This window comes from Lactuca virosa, chromosome 8 (genome assembly GCF_052849685.1).
Source record: "Lactuca virosa cultivar CGN04683 chromosome 8, Lactuca_virosa_CGN04683_v6, whole genome shotgun sequence".
Taxonomy (NCBI): domain Eukaryota; kingdom Viridiplantae; phylum Streptophyta; class Magnoliopsida; order Asterales; family Asteraceae; genus Lactuca; species Lactuca virosa.
The window spans coordinates 233,073,055-233,088,889 of record NC_136433.1 but is presented as its reverse complement, the minus strand read 5'-3'; the positions used below and the strand labels follow the sequence as shown (position 1 = coordinate 233,088,889).

The following is a 15,835-nucleotide window of genomic DNA, read 5'->3' as shown; positions in this document are numbered from 1 at the left end:
GTGGAGTTTCGACAAATAAAATAATTGCCTCGACGCCAAAACGAAATTGGTATTCGCCACCCGGCGACACACAACCACCTTTGTTTATCTCAAATCAATAATTTATAACTAGAAAGGTTACCCCGCTACGCGGGGGCCAGAAGCTTTCAATGTTATTTGCGAATCGATAAATATGACAGACGTAGAAAGTGCAAGGATGAAAAGCCCGGACTTTGCCCCGGACCGTTTTTTTCATGTTTTTATGAAAAAATGTAAAAGTTTTGACTGCAAGGACCAGAATTGTCAAAATGGCTAAAGAATTAAAGGGGTAGGAATTTGCAACTTTTTAGAAAAGGGATCAAAGTTGTCAAACCGTTAAAGTTTTGTGGCCAAACTTTAAATATTAAAAGGTTCCTAAAAAGTGTAAAAATATTGGTTGCAAGGACCAAAAGTGTCAAAATGGTTAAAGAATGAGGAGCAAAGTTGCCAAAAAACATCCAAATTTATTATTCCTAACTTTGAAGCCCAATAATAATACAGGGACCAATTCTGCCAAAAAAATAACAAGTTTACTATTCCTTTTCTTCATAACTTTAAAATATATATATATATATAATAATAGCCAAGGTTCATAATTTTAGTATTTCACTATTTCATATATAAAAATGGGAAATCTCCAATAAAGTCATAAAATTTTGGCCCAATTTATGTTTTAGTCCTAAACTAATTTTTGTTTACGAAAAAGTCCTAAAAACCGGCAAAAGTTTGCATTTTGACCCTTTTTGACTGGTTGGAACCGGTAACAAATTAATTTAGGACTATTTCATAAATTGACCCAAAATATTGTGAATTTTCTGCAAAAAAAAATATTAGGGTTTTTCTGCAAACAAAAACCTTATTATTATTATTACTATTATTATTATTATTATTATTATTATTATTTTATTAAAAATATAAATAAGTATACTATTTTTTAAATTTGTTATTATTAATATTGTTAATAATACATATAAATACATTTAAATGAAAAAATATTAAAGAGATTTTTTATGGGTGAAGGTGAAGGGGATGGTAATGCTTTAAACATTGAAATCATGAATGTCTGTTTGTAGATTCTAACTTTATATATGGTCATTTCACATTTGTTATTATTGTTTTTAATTCAAAATATTAATACTTAATAATTTAAAATAAGTTACCGATTTTTCAAATTGTTTATAAATAGTTAGCGTGTGCTATGCGTGTATGTCTTATGTGTAAGTATTTGAATTACCAACATGTGTGTTGCTCTTTTTCATTACTTTATTCATATGTTTTTTTTTTTTTGGAAAAATAGTAGATATAGTGTGATAAAGCCAAACAAGTCATATTACTTTTTATTAAACAAGATATTGTAATTAATACTTTTTAATTTTGATATGGGCAACAATGTAAATGTTTATAGTGGATTTGTTGCATTTGAAAAGAAATCCTTCTACCTTAAAAAAATTTATATACAAAGTGAGAAATCCTTTTATCTTAAACTATTTTTAAACAAGTTTACAAATAGGCAACTTCTTTTAAATTGTTAAGTGTTAGTATTCTAAATTGAAAACAATATTAAGAAATGTGAAATGATCATATACAAAGTGAGAACATACAAGCAAATATTCATGATTTCAATGCTTAAAGTATTACCATCACCACCACCTTCTCCTTTAAAAAAATTCTTTAATATTTTTTTTATTTAAGTGTATTTATATGTATTATTAAAAATATTAATAATAACGAATTTAAAAATTAGTATACTTGTTTATATTTTTAATAAAATAATAATAATAATAATAATAATAATAATAATAATAATAATAATAATAAAGTTTTTGTTTGTAGAAAAGTCCTAATATTTTTTTTTTGCGGAAAATTCCCAATATTTTGGGTCAGTTTATGAAATAGTCCCAAATTAATTTGTTACCGGTTCCAACCGGTCAAAAAGGGTAAAAACGTTAACTTTTACCGGTTTTTAGGACTTTTTCGTAAACAAAAATTAGTTTATGACTAAAACGTAAACCGGGCCAAAATTTTAGGACTTTATTGGAGATTTCCCTATAAAAATTGGTATTCCACTTCTACTAATTAGAATTTTTTTTTAATGATGATAGATGTATTATAATGATGGTAGTATTTATATTGTTTGTAATAAAACTTGGTTACTTTTAGTATTTAGTGATATTGTCATAAATTTTCATAATAATGGAACAAAACTCATACTTGAGATCTTAAACTTAAAAAAAATAAAATAAAATAAAATAACATTTAAATGACCTAGGTGAAAGAATTATTCAGTTAGTTAAATTTTAGTAAGATTCACTCAACTTTTTAACCCACATAATTAATAGTATTTAAATGACAAAGTTAATGTCAAATGGCTAAATGGTGACATGCTTATTTACTGCCGGTGAATGCAAATGTGCCATGTTTACCGTCGGTAAACACCGGATCGCAGCTTCCTTTTTACCGTCGATATAATACCGGCGGTGGGTTTCTACTGTCGGTATTGAGACTTGTTGTGTCTTTGTCTTTTTACGCTCTCTCTCTCTCTTCTTTACCTGTGGTGAACACTAGGAACACCACACCCTAGCCATTTTTTAAATTGGCAAAAATTGTAAAGATGTCACCATCACTCTATGTGGCCATCAGTAAAAAGGGCATGACACCCTTCAGCCTAATAGTTATCAGTGTTTAGTCTTTAACCAAATCTTTCTAATGACATCAAATTAAATGAATATAAATGTGAAGATACATGTTTTGTGATGTGGTAAAACCAATGAAATCTAACTTTGTAAAACATTTTAACGAAGTGTGACCTAGCTGCAATAAACCAGTTGAAGCTTTACTTGAAAATAAATCTTATGATTTGAGTTTACTCAAAAACGACCTTAATTTTGTGCATTTGAATTTTGCCATAAATGCACAAATTAGATTGAAGGAAATGTGGTTCAAAAACGACCTTATTTACAAAGTTATTTTATCCAACGAAATGTGGTTCAACCAATATTATGGTAGAATTATTTGAGATACAATTGGTGGACATCATATAGTTATGGTAATAACAAAACATTAACTTTACAATATTTTACCAAGTAAAGAGCTCAGGAGGTATATTGGACCTGATTTTTAGCTCATGTAAGCATACAAGAGTTTGTAAATCTATATGTTTTGTCTTGGTGAAAAAAAAAACAACTTTCGATTCTAGTTGTTATCTACTAACCGTCCAACCTCATTCGGTAATTTCAAGAATCCAATTTTTTCTGTTAGTATAGATTAAAATCTCCAAGAGTAACAAAACTCATCCCTTAATCCATAGGGTATGCATTTTCTTGAAAAACTACTTGGATGATGTTGAACTAATATAACGTCTTACACTACCTAAAGGAGCAGTTGTAACTTGTAAGGGTCAAACAACATATAGACGAGGAAAAATTGGCTATGGGAATGTCGATTTCACTTACGCAGAAGATATCGCCTTTGAAGAACAAAACATAAATGGCTAAACTCTAATCGAACAAAACAACAATTAGAACTGCTACTACGAACCTTTTTTTTCTAATCCGGTTTATGTCCGACTTGTAACCGCTTAGATAGGTTCGGATATCTTTTTGTCTTAAAACAAGTATTTCCTCAAACTAGTTTTCTCACTCTTGAAGAAAAGGTTAGTTTCCAAACCGATATGTGCACCTCACATTGATTACTAGAACCACATTATCTTCCAAACAATAGTCATCTTTGGTATTGGAAAAGCCTACGACATCTTTTCCTTAAATAGCCTTGTAGACGATTTATGAGAACGTAAATGAAAAAAAAAAAAAAAAAAAAAAAAAAAAAAAAAAAAAACCCCACATAGAGAAGTTTTGAGAAGTTTGTTAACAAATTACAAAACGTTTTTTTCATACACATACCAAATTAAGCTCAAACGAGATCAGTTAAAAGGCATACAAACTCACAAACTTGAGTTTCTGAAAACATTTTCTCACAACCAAAACTATTTGTTTTGTTTCCTTCCATCTCCATGAGCCAAGAATAAGAAAGAAACATAAGACTAAACATTTTCTGCAACAAATTATAAAACAAATCTATAACAAGAGATAATCGATAGTGATAGTAGATGAAATTAACAAGCTCCAAAATTACAAGCAAGCAGACTGGTTCCTATCAAGCTACACGTTTCTCACAAAACTCTCAGTTCAAAATAAGCAATAAATATCAAGAGTCAAAATCCGCAGCCTAAAACAACAAAGAATCATCGAGCAGTCTGTGCCTGAGAATGTTCCAAGAGCTGATTAACTAACTTGTAAGTACGCCCCGACAAACCTTTCGTATGGTCAATAAGTTGCTCATACCTGTAAATACAAAATAAATGTCAAGTCAAGACATATAATTAAATACATATTGTATCAAACACTCCGTGTCTGATATAGTTGTACCATATCAGGCACTAATGTAGTAGTGTCTGATATGGTACCACAGTATGTATCATACTGACATGCACTAGTGGTTCAGTATGATACATACTGTTAGGCACTAGTGCCACCAGTGCCTGGTGGAACAGTATGTATCAGACATTCAATGTCTGATACAATACATGTACCTTATTAAAAGGTGGAGGAAACGAAAATACAGAGTGAAACACAACAGAAAGAGGAAATTAGTAGATTGAAAAATGTTTTGGCACTTACACATTGGGATGATTAGGTTCCATTACAACGGTTCCAGTTTGAGTGTCGATTTTAGCATCCAGCTTTGAGGTTCGGATGAGATTCAGGATCCACCTTTCCGCATCTTCATAGTTTAGGTTTAGTTTCTCAGCAAGCACCCTGCAAAAATTACACATTTTATCACATCATTATAAATTAAAAAAGGAGGGCATTTAAGTCTTTTGCACAAACAAGAGACTCTAGAATATAATTGAAGAATTTCATACCCCATGTCAATACGCTCATGTATTCTGCAGTAGGTCTCAAAGATAAAAAGACGAGCATTTTCAAGAAACTCATCCTTCAATGGAACAACTGTGTAGTTGCTTTCTTCAACTCGTTTCCCCAAAAATGGGTCATTTAGTATCACCTGTGTATCAAATCCAGAAACAATCAAAATATTATACTTTTTTTAACATTTATTGTTTTAAAAAAGGAAGGAAAGAGAAGTGGCTTACATCCTCACACTCTTTCATCTTTTTTTGAGCCCCATCAAAGTCAAAATTGACATAAACACATGCCAAAAACTCTGTAATAGGATCTGCAAAAGAGTGTTGCTCTTGCTGAATCACTTTAATGAATTCTTTGAACTGAGGCCTTCTCTTCTTGTTCACAATGAATGCAGTTGCAAGGTAACGCAACAGATGTGGAGCATTTGTTTGAATGGCATTCAAATACCTGAAAAAAAACATTTCATTATAATAAAACATAATTCAGGACATGAAAAAGAAAGTATAAATGAGGGTAAATCTGTAAAAAGTAAAGGACTTACTTGTCCTGGTTAAACAAGTCGATGATTTGTGTTCTTCCATTATCATGGTTGAAGAAGATGAATAAACTCCAGTGCATCAGCCATATCCTACTTTGAACTTGATTCAAAGAAGAAGCAAAGTTCTGAAACAAATAATCTTATCAGATCTCAACAAAAAGCAAAATTATCAAAGTTTCATTATAATATGTTTGTTATAAATGCTTCTTTCCATTGTGTTTTCAGTTTTGAATATGCATAGGAAACACTACCTTTGAGTCAATGATTTCTTTCAATCGATTCAGCTCTTCAAGAGCAATCTCCCAATTCTGCATCAAAATTTCAGCTGCTAGCTTTCCCCATAAAGCACTCAGACTTCTTTCAGCATTGGTGCACAAAGCTCTGTACTGATACAGATAGTCAGCAGCTCCTGAGTAGTTTCCACACTCAAATTGAAATTTGGCATACTGATACAATGCTTCAATCTGTTCTGGACCAATCTGATTGGACATAAAAGTTCCAAATACATAAGCAAATTAAACATTACAGGGCTAAATGTAATAAAAAGAAAGGTGCTTTCACTTGTGTACTATAGAACATTGAACTTTCAAATTTTTTTTCCTTATTAAGACATTGTACTTTATAAATTCTACTCAATTATAAACTTTTTTCCTTACTACAAAATTATACTTTGGAAAACTATCAAATTAGAGCAGTGAAAATTGCTTTGTATTTGGATGGCATTGCTACATTGGGTAGAACTTCATTTTATACTAGTCTGGCATTAAAACCTAAACAAAAAGACCTCAAAATCCAAAATAAACGACTGAAGGAATTGAAATCTGTCACGTGTTTTGTTGGCAGGAAATGGAATGGAATTCAATTCCATTCCTTATAATATTTCTGTTAGCTTTGTGAATTGGTCAAAGGACATTCTATTGCCATAATCTTGCCATTTAAATGGTGCCTAAAGCTGTGCAAAACTACTACTAAAAAAATCAAATGAGATATGGTCATAAGAAAGCCCAAAACATAAATTCAACTACTATAAGATCACAAATACAATTTCCACTTAGTAAAAAAAAAACATGAGAAAATCAAGTAAAAACAATGTACCTGATAACGATCATTGAGCATCTGAAGGTTATACTGCTTGTCAGCCCTCAACTCCTGAACTGCACTTGGATTTTGCAAAAATGTGACCAGTGGAGCCGCTGCCTCCTCCAGAGACTTCAATCTTGCCACTACCTCTACTCTCCTGTCCACCATATCTAATAACAAGAACTCACAACCTCAGAACAACTACATATATACATATACATCTATACATACGCATTATAAATTTTCACAGGATATTTTCTTCACACACATTAAGCTTTATGAGTAGTACTGAAAACCTAATAAAATTGGTACAGATTTAAAGCAATATCCTTATCCATTTTATCGTTCGAAGCTACTACATTTAGAATCTGAAAATCAAATTGTAACACTTCTCTTTGTCTCGACCGAGGGTTTTACAAACACGGGTATTCAGTATTCACACATGGATAATTGAAAAAACGGAAAAAACAGTAACAAAAATCATATGTAAATAGAGAGTTTACTACCTTGAGGAACATCTTCGGTATGGTAAAGGGACTTGTGGATATCCATGGCGTAATCAACCATATTAGTGTTGTTCAAAAGCTCGATCTTAGCTTTAAGGATTTGATCGTTTGGGTAAAGCTCGCGTTCTTGGGTGAATTCCAACAGCGGAAACACCAGATGCCTGTCGAGATTCGGAGCAATTCGAGGTGTCAGATCGTATTTCGCCATCGCCATGATTTGATTTGAAGCTTTTTTTGGGTTTCCCTTCGATTAAATATGTATGGAGGCAGATAGTGGCGCTCTTCCGATGGTTTTTCGGATGGGGAATCAGAGTGTGATGAGGTTGCTGTTGTTAGGGTTTTGTGGCTCTCCTCGCCTTTCTTTTCGTTATTCGCTCTTTCTTCTATCGTATGCGACTTTCGGCCCTCCATCTTTTATCAATGTTACAACTCATTCCTATCTTTTGATTTTGTTATTTTCTTTATAGAGTTTTAACTTTTTTTATCATGAAAGTTTTAAAATTCTATTAAAGTTCTAATCATGTTAGTTAATTTTTTAACTATAATTTTGTCACCATTTAGCAATTAGGTCAAACTATATCAGGTTCACCATGTAACCATCCTAAATGGAAGTTTTTTTAAAAATCCTATAAAATTATTTTTATCTTTAAGGGACCAAGATCGACAAAATCTACACTAAGGGACCATTTTTTAAAATAAAGATTGAAGGGGAAGCATCCGTTTCGAGGCTTAGTGACACAAGAGAGTTTCAAACCATTTTCATCGGTCATACAAAGAGCAAACCATAGACACCATTGTTGAAAACATGGTAGCACATGCTCTTGATGATTGAACAACTCAGGTTGTGGGTCCCTCCGATGATACCTAAGGTACCCGAGAACAAGATCCACATCCATTGAAGGACTAACCAGGTTAAGAACATTGTTAATGTCCATTTTCATCAATCGTTACTTCCTAAAACAATCAAAAACGATTAAATTTTTAAAGATCGATAGAATAGGGTTTCTTCTTTGTTTCTCATTCCATACACTAAGGAGCGGAAAAACAAAGGATACAATTAAGGTTTTGTAAACCTCTATTGGTCGAACGGTGTAACGCCCGCAGATCAGGGCTAGTCAATTTAGAGACAATGAGCATCAAAAATGACTTTTTGATAGAAGATTATTTAGAAGGAGTAATCTTAACTAAGTTGTAGTATATGTTACAAGGGTTCCGTACATATAAAGAACGCTCAAATCCGAGTTATAACGAAGAAGTTATGACATGTCGAAGTTTCACGACATATTCGGCACGACGTTGTAGGACGTAAATAGTGAATTTATGATAGAGCGATATTTAGTCTTAGCGATCTAAACGAAAGTCGTAGAATACGTTAAACCGAGAGCATGCATAAAAACAACATCTAAATCTGACTTCGTATGAGGAAGTTATGATTTTTCGAAGTTTCGACTTAGCGGTATGCAACCCAAAGTTCGAATATGAGATCGAGAGATTTCTAGCCGAAACAATCTAAACGAGAATCGAAGATCTCGTCGATAGTAGTTCAACGGTAAAAATACAGACGAAAACGGACGTCGGATGAAGGAGTTATGAATTTCTAACAGAGTTTTCCTGTCCCGGCCTACTAAAAATAATATATTAAAAATATATTAAAAATAGAATCAAAATTAGCCGACGAAGTCTTAACGAGAGTTGTAGAGCATAATCTCACCTACGCGTGGATATAGAGAACGTCGAAAATGGATCTCGTATGCGAAAGATATGAATTTCTGAAGTTCGAGGCGCGAACCCCGATACTGTGTCAAAGTTCACGACGTGAATACAGTGTTCACGACGTGAACTCAACATTTATGACTTCTAGAGCCTGACAGACGCAAGTTGCGATGACGCATGCAGTGACGATCAAGCCCACGACGTGAAAATACTATTCACGAAGTGAAAATCGAAAAATCAGCCCTATAAATAGAAACCGAAGGCAGCCGGTTTTGGTTGCTAATTTCTCAACCTCTCTCCTACTCTACTCATCTTTAAGCCATCTTTTAGCCCCCCGAAGCCCCGGTATCATCCCCGATACCCGGAGCGAGTCCCGACGCCCCGAAGATCCCGAGAAGAAAAGAGTTTCAAGCCGAAGCTCTGCCCGCAAGAAGCCCGGTGTGTGAAGATACCCCGGTTTCATCGAAGAATACTACTTTACAAGCTGTAGTGCTGCCCGAGCATCGTCTAATCAAGTGAGTGTGTAGTTTGTTTCCTCTAACACATAGATATGAAGTATTTGCTATGAAATACATGTTATGTGTTTATATATTGTTTGTTTATTTGAGATGGATCTTGGATGAATGTTTTATACAGGTTTGTATATGATTTAAACTATATATGTAACTTATATCTACAAATATGTTGGGTAGAACATGGGTAGATGAAATAGTTGGTGAGTGATGAAAGATTAGTTTGAGGATGAGACGAAAAATGATATAGATCATGAGATGAGGGTGATGGATGAAAAATAAGTGAAACCTCTACCCAAACGATGGCCCCCATCATTCAGCAAAGTAGGGATGACAACCACGGACTATTCTAGACAGTCATGTGGAACACTAGCAAGCTCGCAACTTGTAGGTGTTGTGGACTTGATGTTCACCGGTGTACTCTAAAAACCCTGGCAGCTATAGATTTAGTGCCTTATAATAATACGATGGTAGCTATGGATTTTAGTACCGTATAGATGAACCTTGGTAGCTATGGATTTAGTACTGTGTAGATGAACCTTGGTAGCTATGGATTTAGTACTGTGTAGATGAACCTTGGTAGCTATGGATTTAGTACTGTGTAGATGAACCTCGGACAGCAATGGACTTTGTGCCAATTCCTTAGGTCAATCCTTAGGAATGAACGAAGGAAGGATAGTTGATTCTTAGGGTAAAACCTTAAGAAATAATGAAGATAATGGGGATGGGTAATTGAGTTGATTGTTTAATGATTGAAATTAATATAATTATTTATTGTGGGTTGAAAACCCTATATGCTCACCAGGCTCCCAAGTTCGACCCACTCAGTTTTCTTTGTATCACAGGTAGTGGCACAAGAGCATAAGTTGGTTGACATGACGAGAGATTTTGGATTATAGATCAGTAGTTATAAATAATTGTTGTAAGGTCTATTTTATACTGTTTATGCTTTTGGTCTGTATCGGAACATGACATCCCGAGATTTTATTATTTAATGAAAAGTACATTCTCTTTGAGAAATGTTTTGGTAAAGTTTTATCATATCTTGTTTGGGAACAAATTTCGCAGTCGTTTTCTTTAAAAGATTACTCTGATTTATAAAACAAAGCATAAACAAATCGGTCTTTTCTGGCCGAGAAAAATGGGGATGTCACAGTTGGTATCAGAGCATTAGTTTAAGCGAACTAGGAATTTGTAGGATTTCTAGACTTAAACTTAGAATGCTAAGCGATGAATGTGAGATGAGTGTCTACCATATTTCACTAGTATATTTTAGGAAAGATGCCTAAAATGCTTTTATGCGCTAAATGTTATATGTTTGCCATATATGATATTGTTTGTTCGGATCTATGGTTTGTTGCCGACCGGATCTGGAAACCTTATGTGTTTAGGATTCTAAGCATATGACTACGGTATTAGAACTAGCATGTAAATGTTTCGGAGTGATAAGGATGATTTGAATATCTATCGTGAATGAGGATCTAAAATCACCTTATTCGGTGTATAGATCAAAAAAAATGGCAAGAACCAAGAGTGGAGCTGGAAACGTGAACGAAAACAGGAATCAACCACTTGTGATTAAGCAAGTAGTTGTTGCAGCAGCACCACCTGAGCCGATGACAATGGCTGGAGTACAATTGATGATTCAAACGATGTTGGATCGTCAGATGGAAGAAACTAGACGTCTGCTTCGGTAGAATCGTGAAGAACTTTTAATACAAGTTGAAGAGCCCGAAGTGAATGGAGGGCAGTCAGAAGGAGGAAACTTAAGTGGGATTATTGGTCAAGCCGACCCACCGTTAGTTCGACAGAACAACCAGGATGGAGGAAATGATGGGCGTGGGTGCAAGTACAAGGATTTCATAGCATCCAAACCGTCGTGTCTATCTGGAAGCCCGACACCAGTGGAAGTTATGGACTGGATCTCCGAGATGGTGACAATGTTTGAGAGTTGCGAGTGTAGCAACCGACAGAAAACCGCTCTTGCGATTCCTCTGTTAAAGTCTGGAGTGCTGAACTGGTGGAAGCTACTAGCTGGTTCGACGCCCAAGGGAGAAGCTAGCAAGATATTTTGGGAAGATTTTGTGGTGCAAATAAAGATGCAATACTGCTTTGAGCAGGATCTTCTGGAAATCAACAATGAGTTCCAGAATCTGAAGAAGGGGAGATTGAGCGTCACCGAGTACGCTACTAGTTTTACGGAGAAGATGAAGCTTGTTCCCTACCTACTTCCAACGGAACTTTCCAAGGTCAACAAGTTTGCCAATGGATTACCAGCGGACTTTGGTCCAATGGTCAAGCAAGCAACCACTTTGAAAGCTGCCATCTGGGCAACCAAGAATGTTGAGACCCAAATAAAGGAAAAGGGTCTGGAGAAAGCTGAAGTTGGCGATAAGAGGAAGCTTGAAGGATCCTCAAGACCTGATAGTAAGGGAAAGTTCGCAAAGTCTAACCTGGATGACCAGAGGTATGGAGCCAAGTGGTGTGAAAAGTGCAGGAAGAAGCACTTTGGAGCATACAACGAAGAAGTAACCTGTTACAAATGTGGAAGGATCGGCCACTATTCCTCGAATTGTACACATAATGATAAGGTATGCTACGGATGTGGAGGCAAGGGGCACATATATAGAGACTACCCAAAGAAAAATGGGGCAGCAAGGCTAGAGGCACCACCAAAGCCAAGGGCATTCCACATGATCCTCGATGAAGCGGAAAACAACGCGAGGAATCAAGGATGAAGACTTCATATTGATATATATGGTCTGTATTAGGAAGTGTAGCCTATTAAAGGCATAGTATAGGGTGAACTTGAACCTTTGTGTAATCGTTTCAAGAAATAATATAAACCCTAGTTTTGTTATCGGATGTGTTGAATGATTGTGTGATGTTCTTGTATGGTGACTTGGTCGACTACGGGACAATACTTGGGACGAATATGAGTAGGTGTGAAAGGTAGTAGATGCATATACTACCGAAAACACAGGACTCGCACTTGGATCAAGGAAAGTCACAAGGTTACCAAGAAGCTAGTAACTGATTCCGTTTTATTCAGGTATGTCATTACCTTTGTTTCGGTAATGACTAGCAGGATGATTGTTATTTCGACCCTAGTGGTCATATCAAATTGAGTCCGACTACGATGAGTTTCTTACGTGGTTCCGAGAACCGAGTTCGATGTAGCATTTGACTAAAGCCAGAAGATTGAAATCAATACGATCAATAGTATCGCGCTCGTTGTTAAAGAAGTTAGTAGCTAGAAATGCAACATGCTAAAATGTGATTATATCACATTAGAATATGAAGGAAGGTATATTCCATTATGGAATTTGACTCTAAAAGACATGAGTCTAAGCGTTGCATCATATGATGAGAGTTCATTAGAACATGACCCATCGGTATGTTACAATAGATAAAGTAAAGTACTTATCCTTAGAAGAAGAAGGAGTCCTCAATAAGGATTTATTTTGTAACTCGAAGGTTACGATTGAAAGTCCAACATAGTACGAAGAGCAGATGCAAGATTGAGCATCGCCTGTAGTCAAGAAGCCCTAGAGTTAGATACTCTTTCGAGAAAACATAGAAGTTACGGTTATTACCTAGGATGAAGAGATAACATATGTAATCACTATGCAAGCCCTATTTCGTTGATGATTCCGGGACGTAATCATCCTAAGGGGGAGATAATTGTAACGCCCGTAGATCAGGGCTAGTCAATTTAGAGACAATGAGCATCAAAAATGACTTTTTGATAGAAGATTATTTAGAAGGAGTAATCTTAACTAAGTTGTAGTATATGTTACAAGGATTCTGTACATATAAAGAACGCTCAAATCCGAGTTATAACGAAGAAGTTATGACCTGTCGAAGTTTCGCGACAGATTCGGCACGACGCTGTAGGACGTAAATAGTGAATTTATGATAGAGCGATATTTAGTCTTAACGATCTAAACTAAAGTCGTAGAATACGTAAAACCGAGAGCATGCATAAAAAGAACGTCTAAATCTGACTTCGTATGAGGAAGTTATGATTTTTCGAAGTTTCGACTTAGCGGTATGCAGCCCAAAGTTCGAATATGAGATCGAGTGATTTCTAGCCGAAACAATCTAAACGAGAATCCAAGATCTCGTCGATAGTAGTTCAACGGTAAAAATACAGATGAAAACGAACGTCAGATGAAGGAGTTATGAATTTCTAACGGAGTTTTCCTGTCCCGACCTACTAAAAATAATATATTAATAATATATTAAAAATAGAATCAAAATTAGCCGACGAAGTCTAAACGAGAGTTGTAGAGCATAATCTCACCTACGCGTGGATATAAAGAACGTCGAAAACGGAGCTCGTATGCGAAAGATATGAATTTCTGAAGTTCGGGGCGCGAACCCCGATACTGTGTCAGAGTTCACGACGTGAATACAGTGTTCACGACGAGAACTCAACATTTATGTTTGCTGGAGCCTGACAGACGCAAGTTGCGATGACGCATGCAGTGACGATCAAGCCCACGACGTGAAAATCGAAAAATCAGCCCTATAAATAGAAACCGAAGGCAGCCGGTTTTGGTTGCTAATTTCTCAACCTTTCTCCTACTCTACTCATCTTTAAGCCATCTTTTAGCCCCCCGAAGCCCCGGTATCATCCCCGATACCCGGAGCGAGTCCCGATGCCCCGAAGATCCCGAGAAGAAAAGAGTTTCAAGCCGAAGCTCTGCCCGCGAGAAGCCCGGTGTGTGAAGATACCCCGGTTTCATCGAAGAATACTACTTTACAAGCCGTAGTGCTGTCCGAGCATCGTCTAATCAAGTGAGTGTGTAGTTACTTTCCTCTAACACGTAGATATGAAGTATTTGCTATGAAAATTATACATCGTCATGATCCTGAAAGTATAAATTTTGTAGAAATCTGAGTTCATATGAAGGAGATATGAATTTTATAAGATATAAAAATCAACCGCGTAATTAAAAATTATTAACGTCAAAAGGTACAAAGAGATTGATTAACTTTTGGGTAAAGTCACCAAAATGAAAATCATAGTACTCTGTAAGATGGAAATTTTGGTAAAAGGAACACCAAAGTCGGAGTCTATACGAGAGAGTTATGATTTTTTCAAAATCATTATCATATAAAAATAAGGTCTAAAATAAAGCCATAATTAGTCGATGGAACCTAAAGGAAAGTTGTAGTACTCATTAAGAGCTACGCGTGGAAAAAAAAGAACGTTAAAACGGAGTTTGTTTGAAGAAGTTATAACATTTACAAAATCTGTGTTTTGCGTTGCGCGACACACGCTTCTAGAAGGTGAAAATGCGAACCGCGGAGAGCCTGACACGTGGCACAAAATGGTTGGGGAGACGTCACCTTAAAATGCGCAATGTGCACCTCATTTGCACATCGTGCACCCCAAAATCGGCTATAAATAGGAGGCCAGGTCTCATTATTTATCCCGCAACTTCCCAAACACACACACACACACAATCTCTTTCTCTCTCTCTCTCGATCTTTCAGTTCTAGCCCATTTTCTCTTAGTTTTAGTCTTCGGTGAAGACCTGAGATCCCTAAAGTAGTAGTAGCCGATGAGTATAAGCTCTGCTAGGATAATTTCTTAACTTTGTTAGGAAAGAATCCCTGTTTTTTCAAAGTCCGAAGCGAAGCTCTGCCAAAATCATCAGTCACTCATATTTATCAAGTGAGTGCATAGTTACATTCATCTTACACATAGATATAAAGTGTATAGATAATTACATGCTTTATGTGCTTATTATCTGTGTCGAAAATGTTATGTGTTAGATAAAATAATATGAGATGACAATTAAATCATATAAGTATTAAACACTTATAAATATGTGTTGGGTAGTAATATGGGATGGTAGATAGGAGGTGATAGATGGTTGATGATAAATAGGTAATGGTAAATAGGTGATGATAAATAGGAGATGACTAGGAGATGTCCTGACCTTGACTTGCGATATTGCGATGTAGTCATCTACAAGAGTATAGATGACAACCACTGACTAATCTAAGCAAGTCATGTGGAAACACCGACGGGCTCATAACCTGTAGGTGATGAATTACGAGTTCAGGTGATGTAGTAACTACGTATTCATGCGATGATACTCTAACTCTTATTGGACACGTATTGGGGGAGTAATCCCCGAAACAGTACAACATATGTGATGTAGGCGATTATCCTTAGGAAAAAAAATCCTTAGCAACAAACATATAAGGAAATGTGATGTAGGAGATGATAGGTAAATGCGATGTAGGAGATGACCCTTAGGATAAATCCTTAAGGAATAACAAATAATAAAACGGGGATGGGTAATTGGGTTAATTGTTTGATAATTGAACATGTTAACTATATTATTGTGGGTTTAAAACCCTATACACTCACCAGATTTCTCAACCTGACCCACTTAATTATTTGTATCATAGGTATCGATGCGAAGATACATTACACTGAGAGATTAAAGGAGATCTATATTATTAGTATAAATTAATGTAAGGTCTGTTTATGCTTATGTTTTATATCAGTTATAACATCTC

At 35.5% G+C, this 15,835-nt stretch overlaps 1 protein-coding gene across 1 annotated transcript; it reads right to left on the bottom strand.

Annotated features, from left to right (window-relative positions):
* Window positions 1-4,064: 4,064 nt before the first annotated feature.
* EIF3E (eukaryotic translation initiation factor 3E) lies at window positions 4,065-7,406 on the bottom strand. Its single transcript, XM_079067244.1, has 8 exons — window positions 7,068-7,406; window positions 6,577-6,731; window positions 5,733-5,960; window positions 5,485-5,606; window positions 5,171-5,390; window positions 4,940-5,082; window positions 4,695-4,832; window positions 4,065-4,358 (listed from the first exon to the last, which is right to left on the bottom strand). The coding sequence occupies exons 1-8, from the start codon at window positions 7,279-7,281 to the stop codon at window positions 4,259-4,261; spliced, it is 1,320 nt and encodes a 439-aa protein (XP_078923370.1). The 5' UTR covers window positions 7,282-7,406; the 3' UTR covers window positions 4,065-4,258.
* Between the last annotated feature and the right edge of the window lie 8,429 nt (window positions 7,407-15,835).

Excerpts from the sequence above, each read along its gene's own strand:
- EIF3E (XM_079067244.1), bottom strand. The coding sequence starts at position 7,281 with ATGGCGATGGCGAAATACGATCTGACACCTCGAATTGCTCCGAATCTC. Across the intron at positions 5,961-6,576 it reads TGCTCAATGATCGTTATCAG|ATTGGTCCAGAACAGATTGA; the intron begins GTACATTGTTTT and ends ATGTCCAATCAG. Across the intron at positions 4,359-4,694 it reads GAACCTAATCATCCCAATGT|GTATGAGCAACTTATTGACC; the intron begins GTAAGTGCCAAA and ends TTGTATTTACAG.